Consider the following 24,831-nt stretch of genomic DNA (forward strand, 5'->3'; position numbering starts at 1 on the left):
CCTGTTACAAAAACTGATTGTCAGTTGGGTGTTAGATAATACAAAAAGTAAAGAGAGTTTAATAACAGAAAATAATATTCAGCAACTATTACATCATTTGTATATTCTAAGAAAAACATCAGAGCTTGCTAAACATAGGATTTTAAAGGACGCTGAACTTTATAAAAATATAAGACTTCAACTTGAGGAGCAGGTAACAGCTTTAAAATATAGCATACAAAGCAGCCAGGTATTGTTAAAAAATGCACAGAATCGATGCAAGAAAACTCAACAAATAAATAATCTTGTGTCTCAAGTTAGAAGTTACCCCTCCACAAAAGAGCTTCAATTCAGGCTGTGCACATTGAATGAAGAGTTTCAGAAGAAAAAAAAAGAATTTGAGGATATTAGCACATTGGAGAGTAATCTCAAAAGAGCGTTACAAGACTTTTCAAACCAAAGTTATTCCATGATCAATTTCTCAAATTGATCTTTTTGAATAAGTATAAAAATTTATTTTTGTGTAGAAATTGTACCTAGAACATATGTTCAAAAGAAATCTGTTTTTTTTTTAATTTTATTATTTTCATTCCAAGGTGGGTAGTTTTTATAAAAGTTAACTTTAAAGAAAATGAGCTTGAAGATTGTTTAATGATTTAATATCAAGTGTAGATTGTATATTTTTTTCAATAGAATTTAGGCGTTATGACTTGTGGTGAAAGTGATTTACTACACTGCTTCTCCCTAAACATTTATTTTAATTTTTATGGTTACTTGAAATGAAAATATATATATATTGTTACTTGGTTGGTTTTTTCGTGTTATCACATAATTATTTCACAGGCTCAATTTTGAATTGAAATACTTGTTAATACTGATTTATTTATTCCTATATATTACTGACTGGCCATATTGTACAGGTTAGTAAACAATAAAAGACATGTATGCTTTAGTTACTTTTTATAACATTTCTTATTCTTAAAATTAAGTATCTATAACAATTTTACTGGTAAATATTTACATTAAAAAAGAATTAAGAGAATAAATGAAAAATTTGGCCTAATAAGATTAACTTTTCCAAGAGTTTATATACAAAAGCTTACATACAATACACATCCAGTTTCTTCCATGTAATACGAAATTTTTGAGCACCAACAAAAAAATTTGTAAGTACTTTTCACTAAATAATAGAAATTTAAAGCACAGATTCAATTTGTTTAATTTCTTTGTCATTTGGACTTGATGCAGTCTCAACGATTTTTGGAAGATTTCTCCCTCCCTGGCTCATAGTTATTGGTTCATCCTCTTCATCATCCTCATCTGTGGACAAAAAGTTACTTTAACAAATTGATGATCCAGAATTCAGAATCACTTTTCAATGGTTCTACCATTTTACAAATGCATTTTACATATTAATAACCTTAACTAAACCAAACTAAACTAGGATATAATACCAAAAATAACCAATTTCACAAACTATGAACAGTAAAAACCTACATATCATTCAGATGGCAGTAGGTACTACAAATCAATTTAACAAAATTTGTTTCAATTGAATTTTGAAGCTATTTTAAGGACCAGCCTACTTAAAGGCATATTCTGTACAGGAGACAAAAGTTGACATCCTCTCAATTCTCTAGAAGGGATATGTAAATTAGAACTTGACAATACAAGGAGAATCAATTGTCCTCGAGACTAACCAGTCCATGAAACCCCAACTTGTAACTGCTCTGGCCCACCCTATACCTAAAATATATTCTGCAAAGCCTCAAATCAGTGTTTGTGTATTTCGTAGACCAGATCGTTGACCCATACTCTAAGACAGAACAGACATATGAACTTTAAAGCATGACAATACATCTCAAATTCTTAAATATCTCCAGAAATTCTCCACAGCAGTCCCAACATACGGTTAGTCCGGCTAATGATATCCTTAAAGTGCCGTTCAAAACGTAATGATTCGTCCATAATGATACCTAAATCCTTTATTGCATACTTGCATTCTCTTCAACACACACTCATCCATTCTATATGAGCACTCAGCAGGGTTTTTACGTTGAGGGAAAATCATACAGGCACATTTTACAATATTTAATTTTAAATTGTTCATCCTACACCACTCCACTAGCGAGTTAATATCCCTTTGTAGAACTTCACAATCAACTGACCATATACAGCAGTAAATTTTTAAATCATCTGCAAAAAGTGAATAATTGGGCTCCAAATGATGGCCTATATCATTCATCAGAAAAAGAAACAATTTTTGACCCAGATGGGACCCCTGAGGCAAGCCGGATATTACATCTATGTTGGGGAGAGATAACAGATGACCCTGACCTGCTGAGTACGGTCTCGAAGATAGCTTGATACCCATGATAGATAAACACTTCTAATACCAAATTTTTGAAGTTTGTGCAGTAATACAAATTAAAGACCTTGCTGAAGTTAACTTTCAGTTAACCCCCGCGGTGTGCTTTATACCTGACTTCCAGAATTACCCCACATTCTCTCCTACCTGTTGTTTGGCATCGTTAATAACAACATTAGTCATCTCTTTACATTTCCCACATAAGGCAACAAACTCGTTGTAATGGCAATTGAGATCATTCTCCCTATATATCCTGTGCTCAATCATTTTAGAAATAATCTTTCTCTTTAACTCTGGTGAAAATGAAAATATTATTTGAAAATGGAACCTTACCTATTGGTGTTAAGGCATCACCTTCTCCTTGGGGTTCTTCATCAGAGTTCGAAAATCTCTTCAAGTAAGGCGCCATGAAACTAGTAATGGCAGATATGGCAAACAAGCCACCGGCGACGTAAAACGGAACAGCGTAAGAATTCGTGGCGTCGTACAAGGCACCAGCAAGAGGGGAACCAACAATGGCTGCCGCCCCGCGAAACAGAATTAGAAGTCCAAACGCGTTGGTAAGCTTGTCGAGTCCAAGCAGATCAACAAGTATAATCGACGTTAATGAAATATAACCAGCTGAAAGATAAACAATATAAGAACAATTTAATTTGGGTGATAAAAGCTATTTTTATAATAATCAGATTATGACTAAGTGCACATCTGTTACAGGCAAATATTGGAAACGCTTTTAAAGGAGGCGGTTAATGGTTAAAGACCAAGATAAAGTAGTCTTCCGCTGTGTGGTGGATAGAAGTGAACCCGAACTGGTTGTGGGACTTTTAGATATTACAGGAATGTAAACAGTTTTTGAAATACAATTTCACGAGAAAGAAAGAAAAATAAAAAAGAAAATCGGTTTATTTTTGATAAGGTTGTGGAAATACCATGAAAATTTAGGATATTCCTTGAAGAGGGTTATAGGTAAATTGGACATCACAAATGCAAAATAATTTAATACAAAATTAATATTATTATTAAATAATGATAGATAACACCCTAAAATTGCAAGATGTTATTTAAAACATTTTTTGAATAGTCAATTAAAAAGTAGTCAATTGCCCGTCAATTAAGCAGTCCCACCACTGGTTATTCATAATTCAGAACAAAAACTTACAAACGGCAATTCCAAATGCAATAGCCATCAAAATATACATAGGGTAGGTATGGCACAACGGAGTGGCAGCGACTGCGACCGTGGAAATTACCAGGCAAATGTTGTTGACCAACAAAGCGTTGACTTGAGGAAAATCGGCAAAGTATCCACAAGCTACACGTCCTATGGTGTTGGTAATACCAATTATTGAGAGTAAAAATGAAGCTTTTGTTGCCTCTATTTTCTGAAAACGAAATATCATCTTCAATGCCTGCCACAGAGTTAACAGATGAAACGAATTTTACTTACATCTTCGATTGCACAGTCAACCAAATAAACAAAAGGAACATATAAGCCGGCCATTCCAAAAAGATTTGAGATAGCAATGGCCATGAAAACTGGGTCTTTTAATAGGCTCATATCCATCATCTGGGACAGTGCAGATTTAAAGCTGTCGGGCAAGACCAGGCATGGGCAAATATCTCCAGCTACAAATGCAATTAATATTAGAGTTTTGGTTCATTTTGCACTTTCTGGACCATGAGACTGCCCTACACAGTTTTAATACTTATCATTATATTGGGATACTTACGCGATCCCTCATCTTCTAATTGTTTAATTTTTGGTATGCTCATTATACTTTGTCGATAATTGGTCAACGATCTTTGAGACTGATGATATTCTTGAAGATTGGTAACTGAACCTGAGTAAAATATATCTTTCCTTGAGAGGGGACGGACCATGTTACTTTTTTCTCTCGCCAAAGATAGTTTTGAAGTATATGCTAAACTCTCCACATCGACCTAAAAACATATGGTTCAGCAAAGTATTAAATCTTCTCTTAGTCTTTCTTAAAAATTGATGATGAAATGATTGTGTTATAAAATGGCAAGTTTAGTTTACCTCGCTATTATTGTTTCTGCTTAGAAACGATGCGTTTGATGTATTTCTCAGTTTTTTCATATCGCTATTGGATCCAATGCTGCCGCGCGACAACGATTTTATGGGATTCAAAGTTGGCTTAAATCGTTCGCTCAGCGATGTCTTCCTCACCCTATCGAATGTCGGCACTGAACCGTTTTTGGGTAGCCCTTTAAAAGATACAAACGATGATTTTGAAAAAGAACTTATAAAATAGAAAATCAAGCAATCGTGCAACCGAAAAAAGACCATGAAGGATTTATCAAAAGGGTAACTCAACCGAAAAAACTCGTTCACTAAGCGCGATTTTTAACATTATTATTAATCTTAATAAAACTACTTTATTTTCTGCGCATATAATAATAGATTTATAAATAAAATATAATAAAATAATGTATAACTAGAATAATTTCCGACGTTTTGACACAAGAATAGCAATAATCATAATTTTTGTCTAGTATCTAGTTTTTTTATAGCTAAAATACGGCATTTATTAATGCAGTAATAATACATAGGTCCTTGCTATGTCACACGAAAAAAATACTTATGAAAATTGCTCAGCATTATTAATTAGATTTTTTTGTTTCAAGTTGGCAGTTACACGGCCATTTTAAAAACTAATTTCCAATGCTTTTTTTTGGTCGAGTCCTCGGGTATACGTATACTATATATACTAAGAAAATGAACAAAAAAAAAAGTAATATTATATGGGATTCAAATAGGAACGCTGTCATCCTGTTCTAACAAGTAAACATCAAAAAACATCAAAACCACAAAATACAACACTATGTAATTTACGAAAATAAAAAAAAAAGTTACCCTGAACATGTGACGAAAAAGCAGGTTGACTAGCATTGCGTGGCATTTTCGGGTCTTTATTTTCGGCTACCACCTTGTTTTTGAGCTCCGCAACGCGGGGGTGTTTGATTTCGGCGGTGCTGTCGCCCGGACTGGGGCTGCCGGAACTTCCGCTGTGTTCAGTGACCTTTACTTCCGCTATAGTTGGCAGTGTCGGAACGGTCGGGATTGGAGTAATGGGCGTACCAGGGGCAAGCTGGTCCAAATTCAGGCTGGAGTGCACACCTATTTTTAAATACTGTTAAAATTAATAAATGGATTAACTTTTATTGGAAAAAATTGTGCAAAATACATATTCTGCTGTTTTTTTCTGCCTAAACATTAAACAGCAAGAAAAGAAGCAAAAATCCAATATAATCGAAATGCATACTTTAGAAAGCAATAAAACCTCATTAGGTATTAGGCAAAGAGGCAAAATTCTTTCGTACTTTGTGCACTGGAGAAAAGTGCACAAAGTACCATCTGGGTTTGGGTCAATTTATGGGCTTTGCCTATTGTTATCCATTCATCCCGATACGATACTCATAAAAATATACATAACATTAGGTACCTTTGTTATTTTATCCAAGAATTAACCAGAAATTAAATTATAAAAATCAGAATACCCTTCATCTCCTTGATCTTGTTATCAAAATTCCACATTTTCTCCTCCTTTAATGATATTCTGGACTGCTTTTCGCCATTTCTCTTGCGTCACTTCTTCAATAACTTGTTTAAACGGTAGCTTAAAGTTATATGGCTACTAAAAATGTAGAGGGCCTGCTTATGCAAATAATACAGGAACTAATGAAGCAATTAGGTAAAAAAAAATTGAGCAGGTTCATTCAACTTGTCATTGCGGTATTCAACAATCAATGTGAAAGCTGACAGTTTATCCATAAGTTTGGATGAGGCATTTTAAAGGCAGTATTTTCTCAAAATATGCTTAGATATCGTTAAATGTTCTGAGAAAACGAGTTAAGTGCGTGAAAATCGCAGTACGGAAAGAAATTGGCGCAAAGTGCAGGTTAGTGGGTGAAATGTAGAAACATGCGCGTATCATCATCTTTCATCATTTGAAGGAAAATATCAATGCCACCTGAGGCGCATCAATTTTTACCGAAGTAGGGCTAGTGTATATTATCTAATAGCTAATATGCTTACAGTCAACCCAATACTGACATTCATTTTTTAAATAAAAAGGGTGAACTTTTCTTCAAATTATACTTTTAATGTCTTCATCAAGAACTGTTAAACTGTTGGTGTGCTTGAACTTTTCTCGAGAGGTTCGGCTTGAACCGGTGTTCTTCTCTTGCGAAATAATTAAGAAATGGCGGATTTTCCAACTCCAGTTATTTGGTTAATCGCATATAAGCATATAGTGCTCCTACTATGGTAAAAATTGATGGGCCGCAGATAGTTATGATATTTACGTAACCTTTCGGATATGCTTTACAGACTAATTGACAAAGTTGCAGCATTGTCCTAATTTTTCCCTGAAAATTGATTTGCTTGAAAAAAACGCAATATCAACCTCCGATATCCGAACATTATATGCAACGCCAAGTTAAGTCAAGCTATTGTCACAGAATACTAGCACTCTGTGCCATTGTTGTTTTCATTTCTAGTGTTTGTCGATTATCTTAGTACCTTTTTGTGTTTTTCTGACAAAAATGCCCACCCTTTGATCAGCTTGTTGTGTTTTGGGTCAAAACTGTAGGGAACAGAATGTGCCAATACAATGGTAAGTAAGTGGTTTATGAAAAGATTTAAATGTGGTTTATTTCTCTCACAAACTTGTATAATTTCTGCTTTCAGCACTTTGCTTTGAAATTACTGTACTTTTTTTCCACAACGCTCTCCATACCTTAACTCTCTTTTGCCTGAAGATTTAATGGGATCTGGACATATTTTGAGCTTTAAATTTTTCTAATTTTTTTCATAGTTGCTTCATAAATGATGATAAATTATATCTTCAGTAGATATAGGGTTAATCATATTTAATGAAATGATGGAAATTCAAAATAATAATTTTTTCCCTCACGGGTAGTGAGAAATTATTGGTTGGAGCGAATGTCGCCATTTTATTACTTATCTTATAATACTGTGAATACTACGGCTTAACAGGAAATACTGATGCGTTAAATTAATCAAATATATTTATAAGCGGACAAAAATGACAACAAAATCTATTTATTAATATCGGATTTTTAATAGCTTTACAAAAATAATTTTGTTGCACCTAGTGTACCTACGCCTACGCCACTAAAATTGAAACACTTTTTTGAAAAATAGCATATAGGAAACGATTCAAAGAAATCAGTTGAAAAAATCCAAGTTTCATCTACAGAAAGCACTTTTCTAAATTTAGAAGTGTGTGGAAAAAAGCTACTTGCCTCACTATTTTAAGTTAAAATAAATGCAAATGATGGTGCAAAGTGATATTCTGCGACTTAGTATTAAGGCGAATCAATTTTTTTAAATTTTACCAACATACATTAACGGTAAGGAAAAAAATATTGTACCGAACAAACGGTAAACTTCCAAGACGAGTCCAATTCACTATTATCCTCTTTTTTCATAAAGAAATATTGTATGTGTGTCAAATTTATCTTCAACAGTTAAGTTGATTACACGAATTAAAAAAAGAAAAAAAAAAGTGAAACCTTGTCGTTGATAAATTGCAAGATGATAAAAAGTACATCTGGCTGTAGTTTTTGATTCAGTAAAATCCAATATTTCAATACTCGCTAAGCAAAAAAAAAAACTAAAATATATAAAAGACAAATTCCGTAAAAAATAAAAATTTTCCACGACAATCAATAGAAACTGTTCGCACGTGAATTATTGCGAGTCTCTCTATTACCAAGTTATATTAGGAAACGTAAACAAGAAATTCGGGGCAGGCAGTGAATAGAGGCATCGGCGCCACTAAAATTCAATATTCAAAGATAAGCGTCACATTCCACTCAAAGCGTATTTGCGTAATGGAAATGGCGCAATTATCAGCTGGCTTTCTCGATGTCTCCTATTCCTGAAAACTTTTACGGCGAAGTTACAATGCTTGTCGGTTACTGCTAACCATAATAACTTGAAGTTTACTAATTAACAGGGTTTTTATGGTCAAACTTGTGGTGTTTGCTTTCGCATTTATAAATATTTAATTAATTTATCATATATTTCTCGCTTTTCGAGCAACAACTAAGGCCGATTGCATATTGAAAATGAATTAAACTGGTTGGTAACTTCGATCAGTCAATGTTTACTGAGTCCGCTGAACACGGACGAGGGTATCCAAGAATTGTTGTTTTCATTAGATTTTTTTTTCACAATAACTCTAATTAGCATCACATAAAGTGACGCTAATCGGTAATGGCGCGTAAACCCGTTTACCCGTTTATAGCATTTTTGCCTTAAGCCCGTGCTAATCTAATATCCTTAGATTTTGGCTATAATTATTCATAATTATCTAACACCACAATAAGTATCATAGTCATATTATATCCTTATATGGGGTATAAATAGCAAATTGATTTCAATCTTAATTACAATTGCTTTTCTGACGAGTTAATTCAGTTATATTAATGTCTGGTTTGACACGGAGAGCAACATTTTTGGTTGTTTTAGTGGTAGTTAATGGCCGAGGCTAGAGTTACTTTTTAAAGAATTGATTTTTGCGTAGGGCGTCCAAAGGCTTGTGCATTGTACAGTGCCACTTTCAGAAGGGAATTTACAACCCTAGTAGATTGTCTTAGACATTTAAACTCTATACTCCCTAACATACGTTTTACCATTGAGTTGGAAACTAATAATAACCTTCCATTCTTAGATATTCTTATCAATAGAAAATCAGATCTAACATTGAGTCATTGTGTTTACATAAAATCTACGCACACAGACAGATGATTTAATGCATGGTCACATCACCATCCGGCCCAAAAATTATAGGTTATCAACTCTCTTGTTTACAGAGCCGTAAAACTATCTCAGCGAGTCACTGAACACAGAATTAAAACACCTTACCTCTGCTCTTCTCTCTAATAATTTCCACATTAAAAATTAACTTCACCACCACCTTCCAATAGCAATGAGACCGAAGGCAATCCTACATTTGCCACTGTGGTCCTTTCTTACATTCAAAATATCAATGACCACATATCAAAAGTTCTAAAGAAGTATAACGTCAAAACCAGATTTACCACTTGTCCAAAAATGGCTCAACATCTTTGGCCAGGAGTTTACAGCATTCCATGCATATGCGGCAAAGAATACATTGGAGAGACCGGACGAAAAATATCAACTAGACTCAAAGAACAGGAAAGACTAAGACAAATAAACTCATCAGCTCTTGCCGAAGACACTCATGAAACCGGACATAATATTTTATTCGACAAAACTAAAATTCTTGCATGTAATCAATTCTTGTATCAACGAAAAATCCGAGAGTCTATAGAAATCTATAAACAACCTAACAATCTTAACCGCGACTCAGGTGTCTACCTGTCACCAATATGGGAATCAGTCATCTGAGACGGTGTTTATGCCCCTCATTTAGCTCCGCCCCCTCAAACAATATATAAGCAGGTACAGCGTAAAATACGAGCCAGTTTCAGTCAAACTCTGAAGAAGCCAACAGAAGAATCCAGAAATTTTGTAAAAGTATTAAAAGTCTTGACATATTGTGCCCAAACGTGGAAGCCATTGAGCAAGCAACAAGACTTAAATGGAGACAGACAGGCCTCGAATACCTTAAGGATGATACATGGAATAGAGAAATTGGCGTCCGTATTTAGAAAAAATATCACGCGGAGGAGGACCCCAAAGGCGACGGGAGGATGAAATAAAGAAATATGCAGAACACAGGAAGAAGTCTCGATAGAGAAAACTGGGGACAATTGGGAGAGGCCTATATTCAGAGATGGTATCAGTAGAACAAAGACTAAAAGACGACGAAGATTCACTTTTCTAAAGAAAACAACAAACCAACGCGTGATTTTATGTTGCTTTCAGCAACTATTTGAGATAAATCAGTATCAAAGTATGTATTTAAATTAATACAGAAAAATTACCTCTATGATAAACTTACAACAAAAATGGACATGCTATATGGCACCGAAAGAAAAATATAATATTTACTAATACATCTGTTTAATTATCGAGTAAAAAGGAAATAAGTATCCAACTCCCAGCTTTGTCAACTCATATTGCTACATATTAAAGGTTACACTCAATTTGAATCTTGTGCTGTATTATGGAAATCTTTGTCTTATAAAATTTAATTGTAATAAATTGCAAAAAACTGTTTCATACTCCGACGCGTTTTGTTGACGACTGCTATCAACAATATATAGATTATAAATATTTTCATGCCGACTTATCTATTGAGGTTTGAAGAGGTTGCATACAATTTAATGAGTAGGATTTATTGGAGTCGAAATGAACGGTATAATTAGTGCCAAAATATACTGGTCATACAAAATTTAGTTAACATATAATATAACCAGATTTACTAAACACAGACGAACCCGTGTGCTTACTCTAACACGAGGATATTGTCAACTCTAAACAATTCCTACATCTGATATGAAAATGTTATAAATGTTTTGTCTAGCGAAACTATTATGCACCATTTTATTCAATAGATAAATCAACAAAATCTGTCTGAAAAATACGGAGGTTAAAACAATACCAGTACTCGTCAATACTTTTGTTTCGAACTTCTGTTCTCTAAAAATGTTTTTAACACTACGTTTCGACCAGAAAGTATCAATAGCCGTTATCAAGTGAAAATTGAGCGGTACGATCGAAGCTATCCGCATTTATACGGCGAGGTTGATGAAAGTCAAGGTCCCTGATGTGTGACAGTAGAGGTTACCACAAGGCTGGGATTTCTGAGCTTGGGTGGCTAAAGATGTTGTTGTTGCGTTGGATGAAAGCAGCTTATATGAACTCTCTCTTCTTCCAGTACAATAACAAAATCTTTAGTCATCCAAGTGCAGAAATCCCTGCGCTGTGGCAACCTCTACTGTCACGCATCAGGCACCTTAACCTGCCACTGCCATCAAGGGTCCCCAACCGATAACGTGGCTTTCTCGCTACCTGTCACTGTATAAATGCCAGTAACTTCGATAGTAGCCCTCAGTTTTCACTTGATAATTGCTAGTGCTAGTTTCTAGCCGAAACTTCGTGTTGAAAATGTTTTTAGATAATGGAAGTTTGTTCTTGTCTACCTCTAGAGAAACAATAGCAGTCTTGCTTAAAAAATTGAGCCGCTTAGACAAAAGGACAAACAGAAATTTCTAATTTTTGAGTAATTCCTATATTTCAGTTTCTATTGGAATAATTTATTCAGTAGATAAGTTATTTTTCCTCTTAAAAAGCCAATGAGTTCTGCTAAGGCTTGGAAAATCCTCACTATTCTCTTCTTCGCAAGTGAAATTTCAATACGTTTTTAAGACATATGTGAAATGCTTTTTTTAGTATAACCATAGTGTTTTAATTCGTTCAAATGCAATAAATACATTGTGTTATCGACAAAGAGGTCTGGTCCATATGGATGCCATAACACCGAGTTATTTATTGGCTTTTGAAGTACGTTGAGAAGACTGAAAAAAAGGGAACGAAATCCGTGTGAGTTGGGAGGCGGGAGACTTGCGACTTGCTTAGGACACTATATGTATACAGTGCCGCCGTTAATAGGTCGCTTTTAGTTAGTGTTTTTTAAATATTTTTCTTCGGAATTTCGAAATAAAATAAATAAATAAACGGCATGGAATAAATTTGCTAGAAACATTTTTTTAACGCATTTATAATTACGAACGAATGAATCAAACAAATATCTGAACCAACCTGGATCAATGTTAAGAGGTTGCTTCATCCTCCTCTCCATAGTGCCGTCAGGAAGTTGAACCATGAAATACGAGCCCCCTATGCTGCCCCTTTCCATCTGGATCCTTCGTTCTTCGGCCATTCTTATAAGTAACGGTTTTTCCGTCGACTCTTTGGGATACGTCAGCGGTCTCATCAGCGCCCCGAACAAAACACAATTCAAAATAAACCCGGCCAAAATTAAATTCGCCCCGCGCCATCCGTACGCTTGAAGTAAAATATCCGCGAGCGGTGCGAACGCGAACGTCCCGACTCCCGATCCGCACACCGCTATTCCCGTGGCTAGTGATCTTTTAGTTTCGAAATAGTAACCTACACACACTACAGCAGGTAGATAAATTAAACCGAATCCTATACCACCGACGAATCCGTACGTTAACATTAACCAATTTACTGATGGACTAAAAATTGACAACACGAAGGCTACCGTAGACAACAGGCCGCCGGAAATGCAGACTGCTCGGCATCCGAATTTGTTGGTCAATGCGCTGACCAACGGACCAGCGCTCAGGTACATTCCAGAAAGTAACGATCCCACCCAGGCTGTTTTACCCTGCGGAAAAAAAATATTCGATAGATAATTAGGTGCTAAATCCCATTATTCACTTGTCAAGGCGTACATTTATGGATATACAAAGTGAACAGGTTCTTTGACATGGTTGTGAAAATGGACTTAGATTATTAAGTAGTGGTCTACTTTCAATTCTTGTCATAAAAACAAAAATCGATATATTGAGATGTATAGAGGTGTATTTCAAAATAACTATAATTTTATCACAGCTGAGTCAGCCTTCATTAATGAGAGATGTTTTGGGTAACGTTTGCATGAATATAAAAAAAAACATTAAAAATACTAATATAAACTATATAGACGAACACAAATAAAAATATATACTCTTCGTGTAATGCTCTCTTATTGAATTTATTGTTAGCAGACCAGAGCAGTGAATAAGATTATAAAATGTAATAATATTAGGCGCATATACGAAAAAACCGATATTGTTGGACTTTCATGGGACTCGCATACAAAGGCGTGAGGAATATAACCCTGGTAAATATTACGAGCAAGGCTGGATATAATCTGACAAAAAGAGAGTGCTGACTCAGAGTTTCATTCTTCTTCCTGGTTAAGTCTGGTGACCGGCATGGACAGTAACATTCAATTAACTACTAATAGAAAGCAATGAAAAAAAACAAGTCATTACTTGTTGTAATGTAAGTACTTAGCGGCCAAGATTCCATTTCGGTGTTAAATTAAACATTTTACAAGATAAAACCACAGATGAAGTCAGAAATTTACGTTATATAATTTCAGATCCCGGATGTAATGTCTCAGTTTTCCACCATTCTTTTTATACTAAATTTTGTCGCATACTATATAATAAAAGGTACTTTCAAATATATATAGACCCGTAAAAAAATAAATATGCAATTATCCAATTCACCTTGTAACACATTATCGATCGGTTTCGAAATATGCTTTAAAGTCGTCTGTGTGTGTCTTTAAATACATATGTGTTGTAAAAATTTCCTTTGCAAATACCGATTTTCTGAAATTTCATTTAAATTACGTCTAAAAGTTACCAATTAGCACACATAAAAACCAATATTCTATCTCTTTCGCTCTGCTTTATTATCAACCCATATTTGGTTCACTAATTCACCTGGATATTGATCTCATTACTCGATGTTAACAAAATTATATATACATTGAGCAAATTTTTTATGTTTTGAGATCCATCGGACGTTAACTTTTATTTTTTTACATTAGATATTCATGTCGAAGATCGTTCATCGTTTACTAACTAGTATTTAATTATCTCATGTGCATTTAATCATCGGCTTTTCTTCAAGATCTTGGAAAGTTACAGAAACTAACAAAACTAAATGAATAATTTTTAAGATTGTTTTTAAAATTACTAACAACATATGAACCAAAATAAAACATATGATAAAGCATTCAGTTTAAAAAATGGAATAGGCTTCGATAAGTTATTGACATGACCTCGTATACTGATTCTGGGACCGCTATTGATTTCTAATACGCAAAAAATTGCATAAGGAACAGTGGGTAGCTTTTCGATAAGAAGATAACAAATTGAACAGTATTTGTCACGATCTAAGAAGGTGCCCTGGCCTTTGTAATTAGATAATAAAAAATATCAAATTACCATTAGATTCTTCCCTTGTACTTAACGTAAAAGGGTCGGATTATATGGTCCTATCGTCTTTGATTCGTCAGTTTATCTCGAGCCTTGAGAGAGTGTGCATTAAAATTTTCGATAATGTCTTTTAAAATGTGAACCAAAAAGCGCACGCCCGCCGAGTATCATCGTAATTGTGAGGCCCTGCACAATTATCTTCCATATGAAATACAATGATTTCAAAAAACCTTGTTATATCAGACACGAGCAAGAGCACCTTCTAAAAGTAAAACGCTATTGTCAAAACCGAATCTTCCTGTTTCAAAGATAAGGGATAAGGATACCGTATACATACAGATTTTAACGCACAAGGGGATATTTTTAAAGGGTTTAAGTTTTAGAATGCATTCATTGCTATTTGCGTTTAAACTATTTTATAGCCTAGTTTATACCCGCATCTCTATTATTGCAACCATACCTTTTGAAGCTTATGACCGTCAGGTACCTTATTTTATTATTACTTATGGTCTTTATATATGTAATAAGAGGAGTTGATAATAGGTAGCAGGTCTATAGCTTTTTTCTAACTCATGCACTAACTTAAACGGCACCTTGGTCTCTCCATAGTGATTCATCATGGGTGTGAGGAAGACTCCGAAAGTATAAGCGATTCCATCGACGATTAGGTTACACATGAAGGAAGCGAATACAACAACCCAGCCGTAACCGCCATCCGGCGGTGGTGGAAGGTCGTTGTAATAAATGATATCTTCGTCGTCATCCTGCTGTTCGGCGGTCAGGCGGGCGGCCTCTTCGCATGCCACTTCGCTGTCAGTCTGGGAAAGATCAAGACCATATGATAAAAATATTGTTTGGGGCGTTGCTAAGCAAATAGGAACGGAACTAGCCAAGAGGTATATTCCAGAGAAAAGTGTACACGGTAAACCTTTCATTTACTTATAATTTCTATTGAATTCTTTACAATTCTTCGCAGTTTATGCCTCAGAACCAAAAATGAAACATCGTAAAAAGTGTTTATCTATGATGCTCCGTTCGGATGTTAAACAAGAAAAACGGTCTTTCTAATTCTCAAGGTAATTCTATATATTCAGCTAATAGAACTATTTTTCCAATTAGCTCTACTCAAAGACGTTATATCCAAAGGGGACGACATTTTATTCATGAAATAAATCGAAACTGACAGCCAACATTAACAAGCATTTAGAAAATTCTACGCTTGGCAATGTCAGCTGTAGCTTACCTATGAAAACTGAAGTTAGGATAATCGTAGATGGGTATTTTATTTACTGAACATTTTAATTAATATGAAATCGCAAAAATCGCTAACATCAAACAACCAAATTCCGCATCCACATCCAACTTGTCAAAAATCCAAAGCATCTGACGTCTTCTCTGATAGTTCAAAATCTTTGGGCATCCTAGTAAAAAGGTAATCATGTGGACTTAGAGTATGAACGGTATGTCTGGCTGGAAATAATAAGGGCTTGTCGGGTCTCTTGGATATGTCTTTGGTTCTACTATAGAAAATTATATAGATAATGGAAAAATTTGATAGTTTTTTGCACGCTTTAATATATATATATATATATATATATATATATATATATATATATATATATATATATATATATACACAAAACGGTAGTCGTGACCGGCTAGTTGAACAACAAATTTTAGTTAATTGGGGTATCGGTCCTGATGAGGGCTCAAATAAAAGGCTTTTGTGCTACACCAAGCTTTCGAAAATGTTTATTTTCTTCTTCAGGGGCTACAATATGAAAGCGGCTCTTAGTTATTTAATACTAAAGTCTTCTAGTTAAAGTACTTACTGCTACAGTGCCATTATAGGCCAACACCAAACTCATCCGGATAACAGAAAGAATCAAATACGACCGTTAATTATTATAACCGAGGGCAGCCATCTAGACGAAATTGTTGTTACATTTTATTTAAACGAATTTTACTTCAAACGCAAAACGCAAATGATGGAAAGGTTTTATTAATATGACTACCGCCAGCCGTCCAGTTTTTTTCCCTTCTTTTTTTCCTTTTGTTACCTCCTTTTTGTTTACAAGGCACCTAATGTATAGAGGCTTGGGACTATTTTTCTAAATTATAATTACATTGTGACGACACTATTATCAGCAAACGCAATTCGATTGACGGTTGGTTGTAAAGTTAAGACATTAGAGTAGATCACACTGAGGCCATCAATGTCAGATCTTTTATTGACCGATTTCGGTTCCAAGAAGATCTCCACCATTTCCAAAATTGCTCTTTTGTTGTAGTTGCTTTCTTTATGGAGAATTTTTGTTTCAACAAAGTTAACATCGTGATCCATTTGGTTAGAGTGTGTTGCTAATGAACAGGTGTTCTTATTGAGTCTGCAATCACTCTTGTGTGACGTAATTCTATCCTTAAGTACTCGCGATGTCTGTCCTATGTATACCTGATCACACTGATTACAGGGGATGCTATAAATTACTTCTGAATTCTTTTGTACCTCATCCTTATCTTTTAGTTTGCTAAAGACACTCCCCAATGTTTTTGTTTGTTTATATGCTATCTTAATATTTGTTTGTGCTCTCAGAATTTTTGTGAGTGTGGTCGTTAATTCTTTAATGTATGGCAATGAAAAATAAAAACATCTCAGATCGTCCATTTCTGGGCTATCTGAGTGGACGACCGTGTTCCGCGGGTTTGGAGCTCTTAGTGGGGTCGTGCTATATAACAATTTTTTAGTTAACCTACTTGGGTATGAGTTGTTAATCAGCATGTCGTAAAGCTTATTAAGATTTTTTTGTCTTAGTGATGGGTGAGAAATCCTCTCTATTCGTGTCTTTAATGCTATGACCAAATTTATTTTTGTTTTCGTTGTATGGTAAGAGTGGAAATTCATATATCTCCCCGAACTGGTCGGTTTTATGTACCAATCTAATATAATTTTGTTATCGTTGTTCCGGATCACTTTAGTGTCCAGAAATGGTACGCTTTTATCAATTTCCTCCTCTACTGTAAATTGTATGTGTGCATCATAGCTGTTAAACACTGTGAGAGTTTCCCTCACGCAACTTTCAGGTATGGAAGTAATTATATCATCCACATATTTTTTCAGAAATGGTAACTGAAACGACAGCTTATCTACGCACACCTCAAGTAGGTCATCCATAACGTATTGAGCTAATATTGGAGAAATGATGGCACCCATCGGTGTACCTAATTTTTGTTTGTAAAATTCATTGTTAAATCTAAAATACGTTGTATCAAATACAAACTGAAGTATCTTTAGGAAACTAATTTGTGACAAATCAGTGTGGTTTCTAATTCTGTTCCAATGTTTTTTTATACTTTTTTCTACCAAATTATATGGAATATTACTAAATAAATTACCTAATAAGTATGTTCTTGTGAGCTTGGATGTCGTCTCTTTATTTAGTAATATTCCATATAATTTGGTAGAAAAAAGTATAAAAAAACATTGGAACAGAATTAGAAACCACACTGATTTGTCACAAATTAGTTTCCTAAAGATACTTCAGTTTGTATTTGATACAACGTATTTTAGATTTAACAATGAATTTTACAAACAAAAATTAGGTACACCGATGGGTGCCATCATTTCTCCAATATTAGCTCAATACGTTATGGATGACCTACTTGAGGTGTGCGTAGATAAGCTGTCGTTTCAGTTACCATTTCTGAAAAAATATGTGGATGATATAATTACTTCCATACCTGAAAGTTGCGTGAGGGAAACTCTCACAGTGTTTAACAGCTATGATGCACACATACAATTTACAGTAGAGGAGGAAATTGATAAAAGCGTACCATTTCTGGACACTAAAGTGATCCGGAACAACGATAACAAAATTATATTAGATTGGTACATAAAACCGACCAGTTCGGGGAGATATATGAATTTCCACTCTTACCATACAACGAAAACAAAAATAAATTTGGTCATAGCATTAAAGACACGAATAGAGAGGATTTCTCACCCATCACTAAGACAAAAAAATCTTAATAAGCTTTACGACATGCTGATTAACAACTCATACCCAAGTAGGTTAACTAAAAAATTGTTATATAGCACGACCCCACTAAGAGCTCCAAACCCGCGGAACACGGTCGTCCACTCAGATAGCCCAGAAATGGACGATCTGAGATGTTTTTATTTTTCATTGCCATACATTAAAGAATTAACGACCACACTCACAAAAATTCTGAGAGCACAAACAAATATTAAGATAGCATATAAACAAACAAAAACATTGGGGAGTGTCTTTAGCAAACTAAAAGATAAGGATGAGGTACAAAAGAATTCAGAAGTAATTTATAGCATCCCCTGTAATCAGTGTGATCAGGTATACATAGGACAGACATCGCGAGTACTTAAGGATAGAATTACGTCACACAAGAGTGATTGCAGACTCAATAAGAACACCTGTTCATGAGCAACACACTCTAACCAAATGGATCACGATGTTAACTTTGTTGAAACAAAAATTCTCCATAAAGAAAGCAACTACAACAAAAGAGCAATTTTGGAAATGGTGGAGATCTTCTTGGAACCGAAATCGGTCAATAAAAGATCTGACATTGATGGCCTCAGTGTGATCTACTCTAATGTCTTAACTTTACAACCAACCGTCAATCGAATTGCGTTTGCTGATAATAGTGTCGTCACAATGTAATTATAATTTAGAAAAATAGTCCCAAGCCTCTATACATTAGGTGCCTTGTAAACAAAAAGGAGGTAACAAAAGGAAAAAAAGAAGGGAAAAAAACTGGACGGCTGGCGGTAGTCATATTAATAAAACCTTTCCATCATTTGCGTTTTGCGTTTGAAGTAAAATTCGTTTAAATAAAATGTAACAACAATTTCGTCTAGATGGCTGCCCTCGGTTATAATAATTAACGGTCGTATTTGATTCTTTCTGTTATCCGGATGAGTTTGGTGTTGGCCTATAATGGCACTGTAGCAGTAAGTACTTTAACTAGAAGACTTTAGTATTAAATAACTAAGAGCCGCTTTCATATTGTAGCCCCTGAAGAAGAAAATAAACATTTTCGAAAGCTTGGTGTAGCACAAAAGCCTTTTATTTGAGCCCTCATCAGGACCGATACCCCAATTAACTAAAATTTGTTATATATATATATATATATATATATATATATATATATATATATATATATATATATATATATATATATATATATATATATATATATATATATATATATAAATATATATATTCTCACGTATTGATTCACGGATGGAAAAATGTGATGACACTATACTCCGGGATATCATCCGTTCGCTCGTTGAACTCCGACTGGAATCCTGCATCCGACTGGAATCCTGCAAATCCTGCATCCGACTGGAATCCTGCAGACGTTTCGCCAAAATCTCACTTGGCATCTTCAATGCTCGCGCTCCGAAAACACTTCGAACAGTGTTATATATATATATATATATATATATATATATATATATATATATATATATATATATATATATATATATATATATATATATATATATATGATGACACTATATTCCGGGATATCATATATATATATATATATATATATATATATATATATATATATATATATATATATATATATATATATATATATATATATATATATATATATATATATATATATATATATATATATATATATATATATATATATATATATATATATATATATATATGATGACACTATATTCCGGGATATCATCCGTTCGCTTGTTGAACTCCAACTGGAATCCTGCAGACGTTTCGCCAAAATCTCACTTGGCATCTTCAATGCTCGCGCTCCGAAAACACTTCGAACACTATACATATATATATATATATATATATATATATATATATATATATATATATATATATATATATATATATATATATATATATATATATATATATATATATATATATATATATATATATATATATATATATATATATATATATATATATATATATATATATATATATATATGATGACACTATATTCCGGGATATCATCCGTTCGCTCGTTGAACTCCGACTGGAATCCTGCATCCGACTGGAATCCTGCAAATCTTGCATCCGACTGGAATCCTGCAGACGTTTCGCCAAAATCTCACTTGGCATCTTCAATGCACGCGCTCCGAAAACACTTCGGCCGAATATTACGGAAACACGACATATCAACGGCATACAAACCTGACCATACCATCGGAGCAATACTAAGAAACCCAAAACAAAAAATTACTCTGGAAAACCAAGGAGTATACAGTGTAGCATGCGGATCGTGCAGCCTGACGTATGTGGGACAGACCAACAGAAGGATTTCAGCCAGGCTCGAGGAACATCGTTTAGCCATAAGAAACAAACAAACAACATCTGCTTTGTTTCAGCACCAACATCAGACAGGCCATAAAATTGATTTCGGCACTTGCAAACAAATAGCTAATATTCCTGATTTTAGGACTAGGATTATACGAGAGGCCATCGAAATAGAAAAGTCCGGACACCTCAATACGAGAGACGACGCTCTGCATTTATCCAACACGTGGAGAACGATAATCAAACAGCAGAGCGATGCGCAGCAGCCAACGGGGACATCGCAACTACGATCGGGCGAAATTAACAACGCGACAATTCAGGGGGCGGAGCCACCTCCCCCCACGCACAAGCAGCACCGTTACCATCTCCGGCGTAGAGTATAAATACCGCACGCACCGCCGATAACCTCCCAGTGTTCGAAGTGTTTTCGGAGCGCGAGCATTGAAGATGCCAAGTGAGATTTTGGCGAAACGTCTGCAGGATTCCAGTCGGATGCAGGATTTGCAGGATTCCAGTCGGAGTTCAACGAGCGAACGGATGATATCCCGGAGTATAGTGTCATCATATATATATATATATATATATATATATATATATATATATATATATATATATATATATATATATATATATATATATATATATATATATATATATATATATATATATATATATATATATATATATATATATATATATATATATATATATATATATATATATATATATATATATATATATATATATATATAAAGAAGCGCAACGATGACGACACATACACTTACCTACTGAAACTCTCAAATGTGATTGATTAATATTCTCATAACCAGTTTTACAAAAGACACTTTAGTCACCAGATTGTTCAGGTACGAGGGAAGGCGTATTTAATAAACGAATGATTGTCAAACAATTACGAACGAATATATTCACTGAATAACGCGATGAATGCAGAATACGTGACTATGTACTGGAAACTGACGTTTTAAAGCGGAGTACACCCAATTAGTGCATATTTGAAGAGACGTCGACTATGTAAACACAAAGGTGTCCTTTAGATATAACGTCATTGTTTCAAAGCTTGATGTGTCCAAACGCAACCACGTGGGTGGCCAATTTTAAACTGCCAGCGGTCAATTGAAGCATGAAAAAATAGCGATGCACGTGGTTTCTATTAAAAAGTCCGGGAACTTAACAACATTTGAATAATAAAATATCTGCGTTTAACAGTTATATACTCGAAACGAAATTTTTTAAGCCACAAATTAGTCTAACATTGAAACCAATTATTGAAAAAGGCAAAATTTCCGCGTATAAAACAATTTGGTTACAGAGAAAATTTGTGTGGCTCTCTTTTGCTCGTATCTTCAGTGCTTTATATACGCATCTTAAACATATTTTTTAAAACTTTCCCATAATTTCAATTTGGTACAAACAATATTGTTAGACTTTGACCATGCTGACCAGTGTGTGAAATATTTCCTAGTCAACTGCGCTGACGTATTTTAGTTATCTGACACAGCAACTAAATTTATTCGAGCTTTTATATGCATGCATTCTTATAAATATGTAAATGGTCGTAAATACGTAAGCAAAAAAAAAAACAAAGATTGAATCCGATTTCTTAAAATTCGTATAACGAATGAAATAATTTCTGGAAAATGCTGATCCAATAAATAAAAAGTCCAATAAAATTTGGTTAGAAACGATTTTGAAACTTTGAAGTAATCATTTACTAAAACAGTATATTTTTGTTTTGTTGTTTACAAGTTATTCGAAGTAATTATCGCACAAGTGAGCATGTATACGAATGTATACGGCAATTTGCCAACTTAATTTTTGGGACACTCCATCTCACTCAATATTTTTTCATGGGAAAAGGGGAAAGCTTCCAACTGATTTTATTTTGTATACACATTGTGTAGGTAGTAAAGTTCCTTTCATTAGATAACACCAAAAATCAAAAACAATCTATTTTGAAATTCCTTGATGTCTCGGATGATAAGTTGAAGAGCAAAGTATAACGTTTAAATCTAAAAAGAAAGGATTTCTCTACCATTTTATTCAGTAGACCATGCTATACACACAGATTTATAGCAGGCCCAAAGCACTAAGTGTAACCAACATCAAAAAATGTGTGCCATTCGATATGCGCATGCGCCCTTCAACCAAGCAAAATTTGTTTGAAAAGCCGTTAGAATAAATAAATATTTGAATGTTACTCTGAAGGACAACGAAACATATTGGATCCACATTTGTTTGAAGTCGATTATACAAGCAAGAGTGTGCCAATCAACGAAGTGCATTGCATTTACAAAGTAGTATAGACAACTTCACTTTAAATCGATTTTAGGATATCGAGCAATTAACTAATATTTAGATTCTAATAATTTCTAATTCTCATAACGAAAATACAACGAATACTAGAAATTTGCAACGAACTAACCGACCTAATAAAATTTTTAAATAAATTCATCGAATAATTTTCATTTCTGTATTCTGTATTCCAACTATCTAAAAAGTACTTTATATCGCGGCACTTGAATTATTTTGATGTGCAAAATTTAAATGCGGATCTAAATTGAGAACAACCCCTCCATACACTGTCGTGGCTATGAAAATGAAGGGTACATTGTGCAGTTCCTTCCATAGCGAGTCTATGGTTCGACGATCAATACTTTTCTGCAATTTTTTGGTATCAATCCACTACAAGCTCAATCAATTGCTGACTATATCCCAAAAGTGGTCTATCTCACAAACTGGAGTAATAACCTCAAGAGAAGAAAACAAACTTGCACTCTCAATTAACATACATGTTAACTAAATTTTAAAACGGTGTAAGCTTTACTTTTATTTTCATTGTAACCAGTAATAACGAACTATAGAAAATTTCATTAAATATTTAATCGCCGAATAGTTTCCATGTACCAAGTTACATGGGTTGATGAAAGCATATTTCCCATTGCCATCTAGACCCAAAATTACGTATTTCCGCAGAGAAAATTCAGTGAACGAAAACGAAAATTTAAATTATTATGGTATAGATGGTATAACCATGACCGTCAACTCTGTTAAAATAATGAACAAGTTTGTCCACATCATGTCTCGCTGGTTAGTCTGTTCAGTCCGGAAATAAAATTATTGATCACACTATAGTTACGCCATTGCATTCTATATAAGACAAAATTGTGTTTCAGTGTATATTCTATAACAAAATCATTCTAACGAGCAAGTGTGAAAAATACACGTTACCTACGGGCTGGAATATTTTTGGTATTAATTTGTTGATTTTTTGGGTTTTTCAAATTGCAAATAGCTGGGAATATTCAACTGGACTTAAAACCACCTAGAAAAGACTACTATAAAAACAGTGTGATAATTCTAATCCCAACACTAGAAATGCATTTGAATTGCATAGGAACAAAGGCTCGGCAGAAAGTGTTTTGGAATATTTCTTCAAAACTATTAATTGTTATTATACATTATACAATGTTAGTACGTACGTATCAATCGATTGCAGTACTTGCACTGAAAGTGCATTGCCTCGAATTATGTCATGAGGTACGCGATGTTACATCTTTATATTTTTAGATAATCAAGGCTTGACATTTTCACACGCACTGAAAAAAATTCTTCGCATGCCCATAACAAAGCGACATATATCTTAAACTCCAGCAACTATTGTTTTACAATCGTATACCTACTGCCTACTATACTGTTGCAACAAATATAAAAGAATAACTTGCCTTTATTGTCCTGTCAGATGCAGTCATTATGATCGGAATCTGGGCTAATTCAATGAACAAAATTGAAATTAATTGAGCCAACAAATAACCAGTCAGATCGTTTAAATCGGGATTAACCACGTTTCCATGTTTTCACTACGGGTGATACGCGGCATTAGAGGAGCAAGACTCGATATATTAAAGTAAATTGTTATCAATCTTATCGAAATTGATAAATAGGTATCTGAAGTGCATTAATGCCGAGTATAATAACCGCATCCTCTCGTGCCTGCTTACATGGGCACAAAAATTGTCTCGTCTGGGTTATTACTATTTTGCAGTTCGCATTACACTGAATTTTTTTTGTAATGAAATTTTTAAGTACATACTTACACGTAGCCAATTTTAATAATTGCCGCAATAAATGTTTCAACCGATAAGAGGAGTATTACTATAGATAAAATTT

The 24,831-nt window shown here is 34.2% G+C and overlaps 1 protein-coding gene across 3 annotated transcripts in view; it reads right to left on the reverse strand.

The window, feature by feature from the left end:
* Positions 1-872: 872 nt before the first annotated feature.
* Positions 873-24,831, reverse strand: part of LOC132700586 (monocarboxylate transporter 3) — a 29,707-nt gene continuing 5,748 nt past the window's right edge. The window contains exons 1-10 of one of the 3 annotated variants that reach the window (XM_060668000.1): positions 24,387-24,524; positions 14,887-15,111; positions 12,093-12,684; positions 5,226-5,489; positions 4,389-4,576; positions 4,078-4,288; positions 3,795-3,973; positions 3,507-3,729; positions 2,681-2,968; positions 877-1,299 (exon numbers count right to left, since the gene is read on the reverse strand). In XM_060668000.1, coding sequence (XP_060523983.1) covers positions 1,175-1,299; positions 2,681-2,968; positions 3,507-3,729; positions 3,795-3,973; positions 4,078-4,288; positions 4,389-4,576; positions 5,226-5,489; positions 12,093-12,684; positions 14,887-15,111; positions 24,387-24,413 — 2,322 coding nt within the window. In that variant the 5' untranslated portion in view covers positions 24,414-24,524 and the 3' untranslated portion in view covers positions 877-1,174. Of the gene's footprint in view, positions 1,300-2,680; positions 2,969-3,506; positions 3,730-3,794; positions 3,974-4,077; positions 4,289-4,388; positions 4,577-5,225; positions 5,490-12,092; positions 12,685-14,886; positions 15,112-24,386; positions 24,525-24,831 lie in introns of those variants that run through there. The other 2 variants (XM_060667998.1, XM_060667999.1) reach the window with 2 other exon arrangements.

The sequence above is a fragment of the Cylas formicarius genome, unplaced genomic scaffold, assembly GCF_029955315.1.
Source record: "Cylas formicarius isolate icCylForm1 unplaced genomic scaffold, icCylForm1.1 PGA_scaffold_4__25_contigs__length_36172078, whole genome shotgun sequence".
NCBI classification, from domain to species: Eukaryota; Metazoa; Arthropoda; class Insecta; order Coleoptera; family Brentidae; genus Cylas; species Cylas formicarius.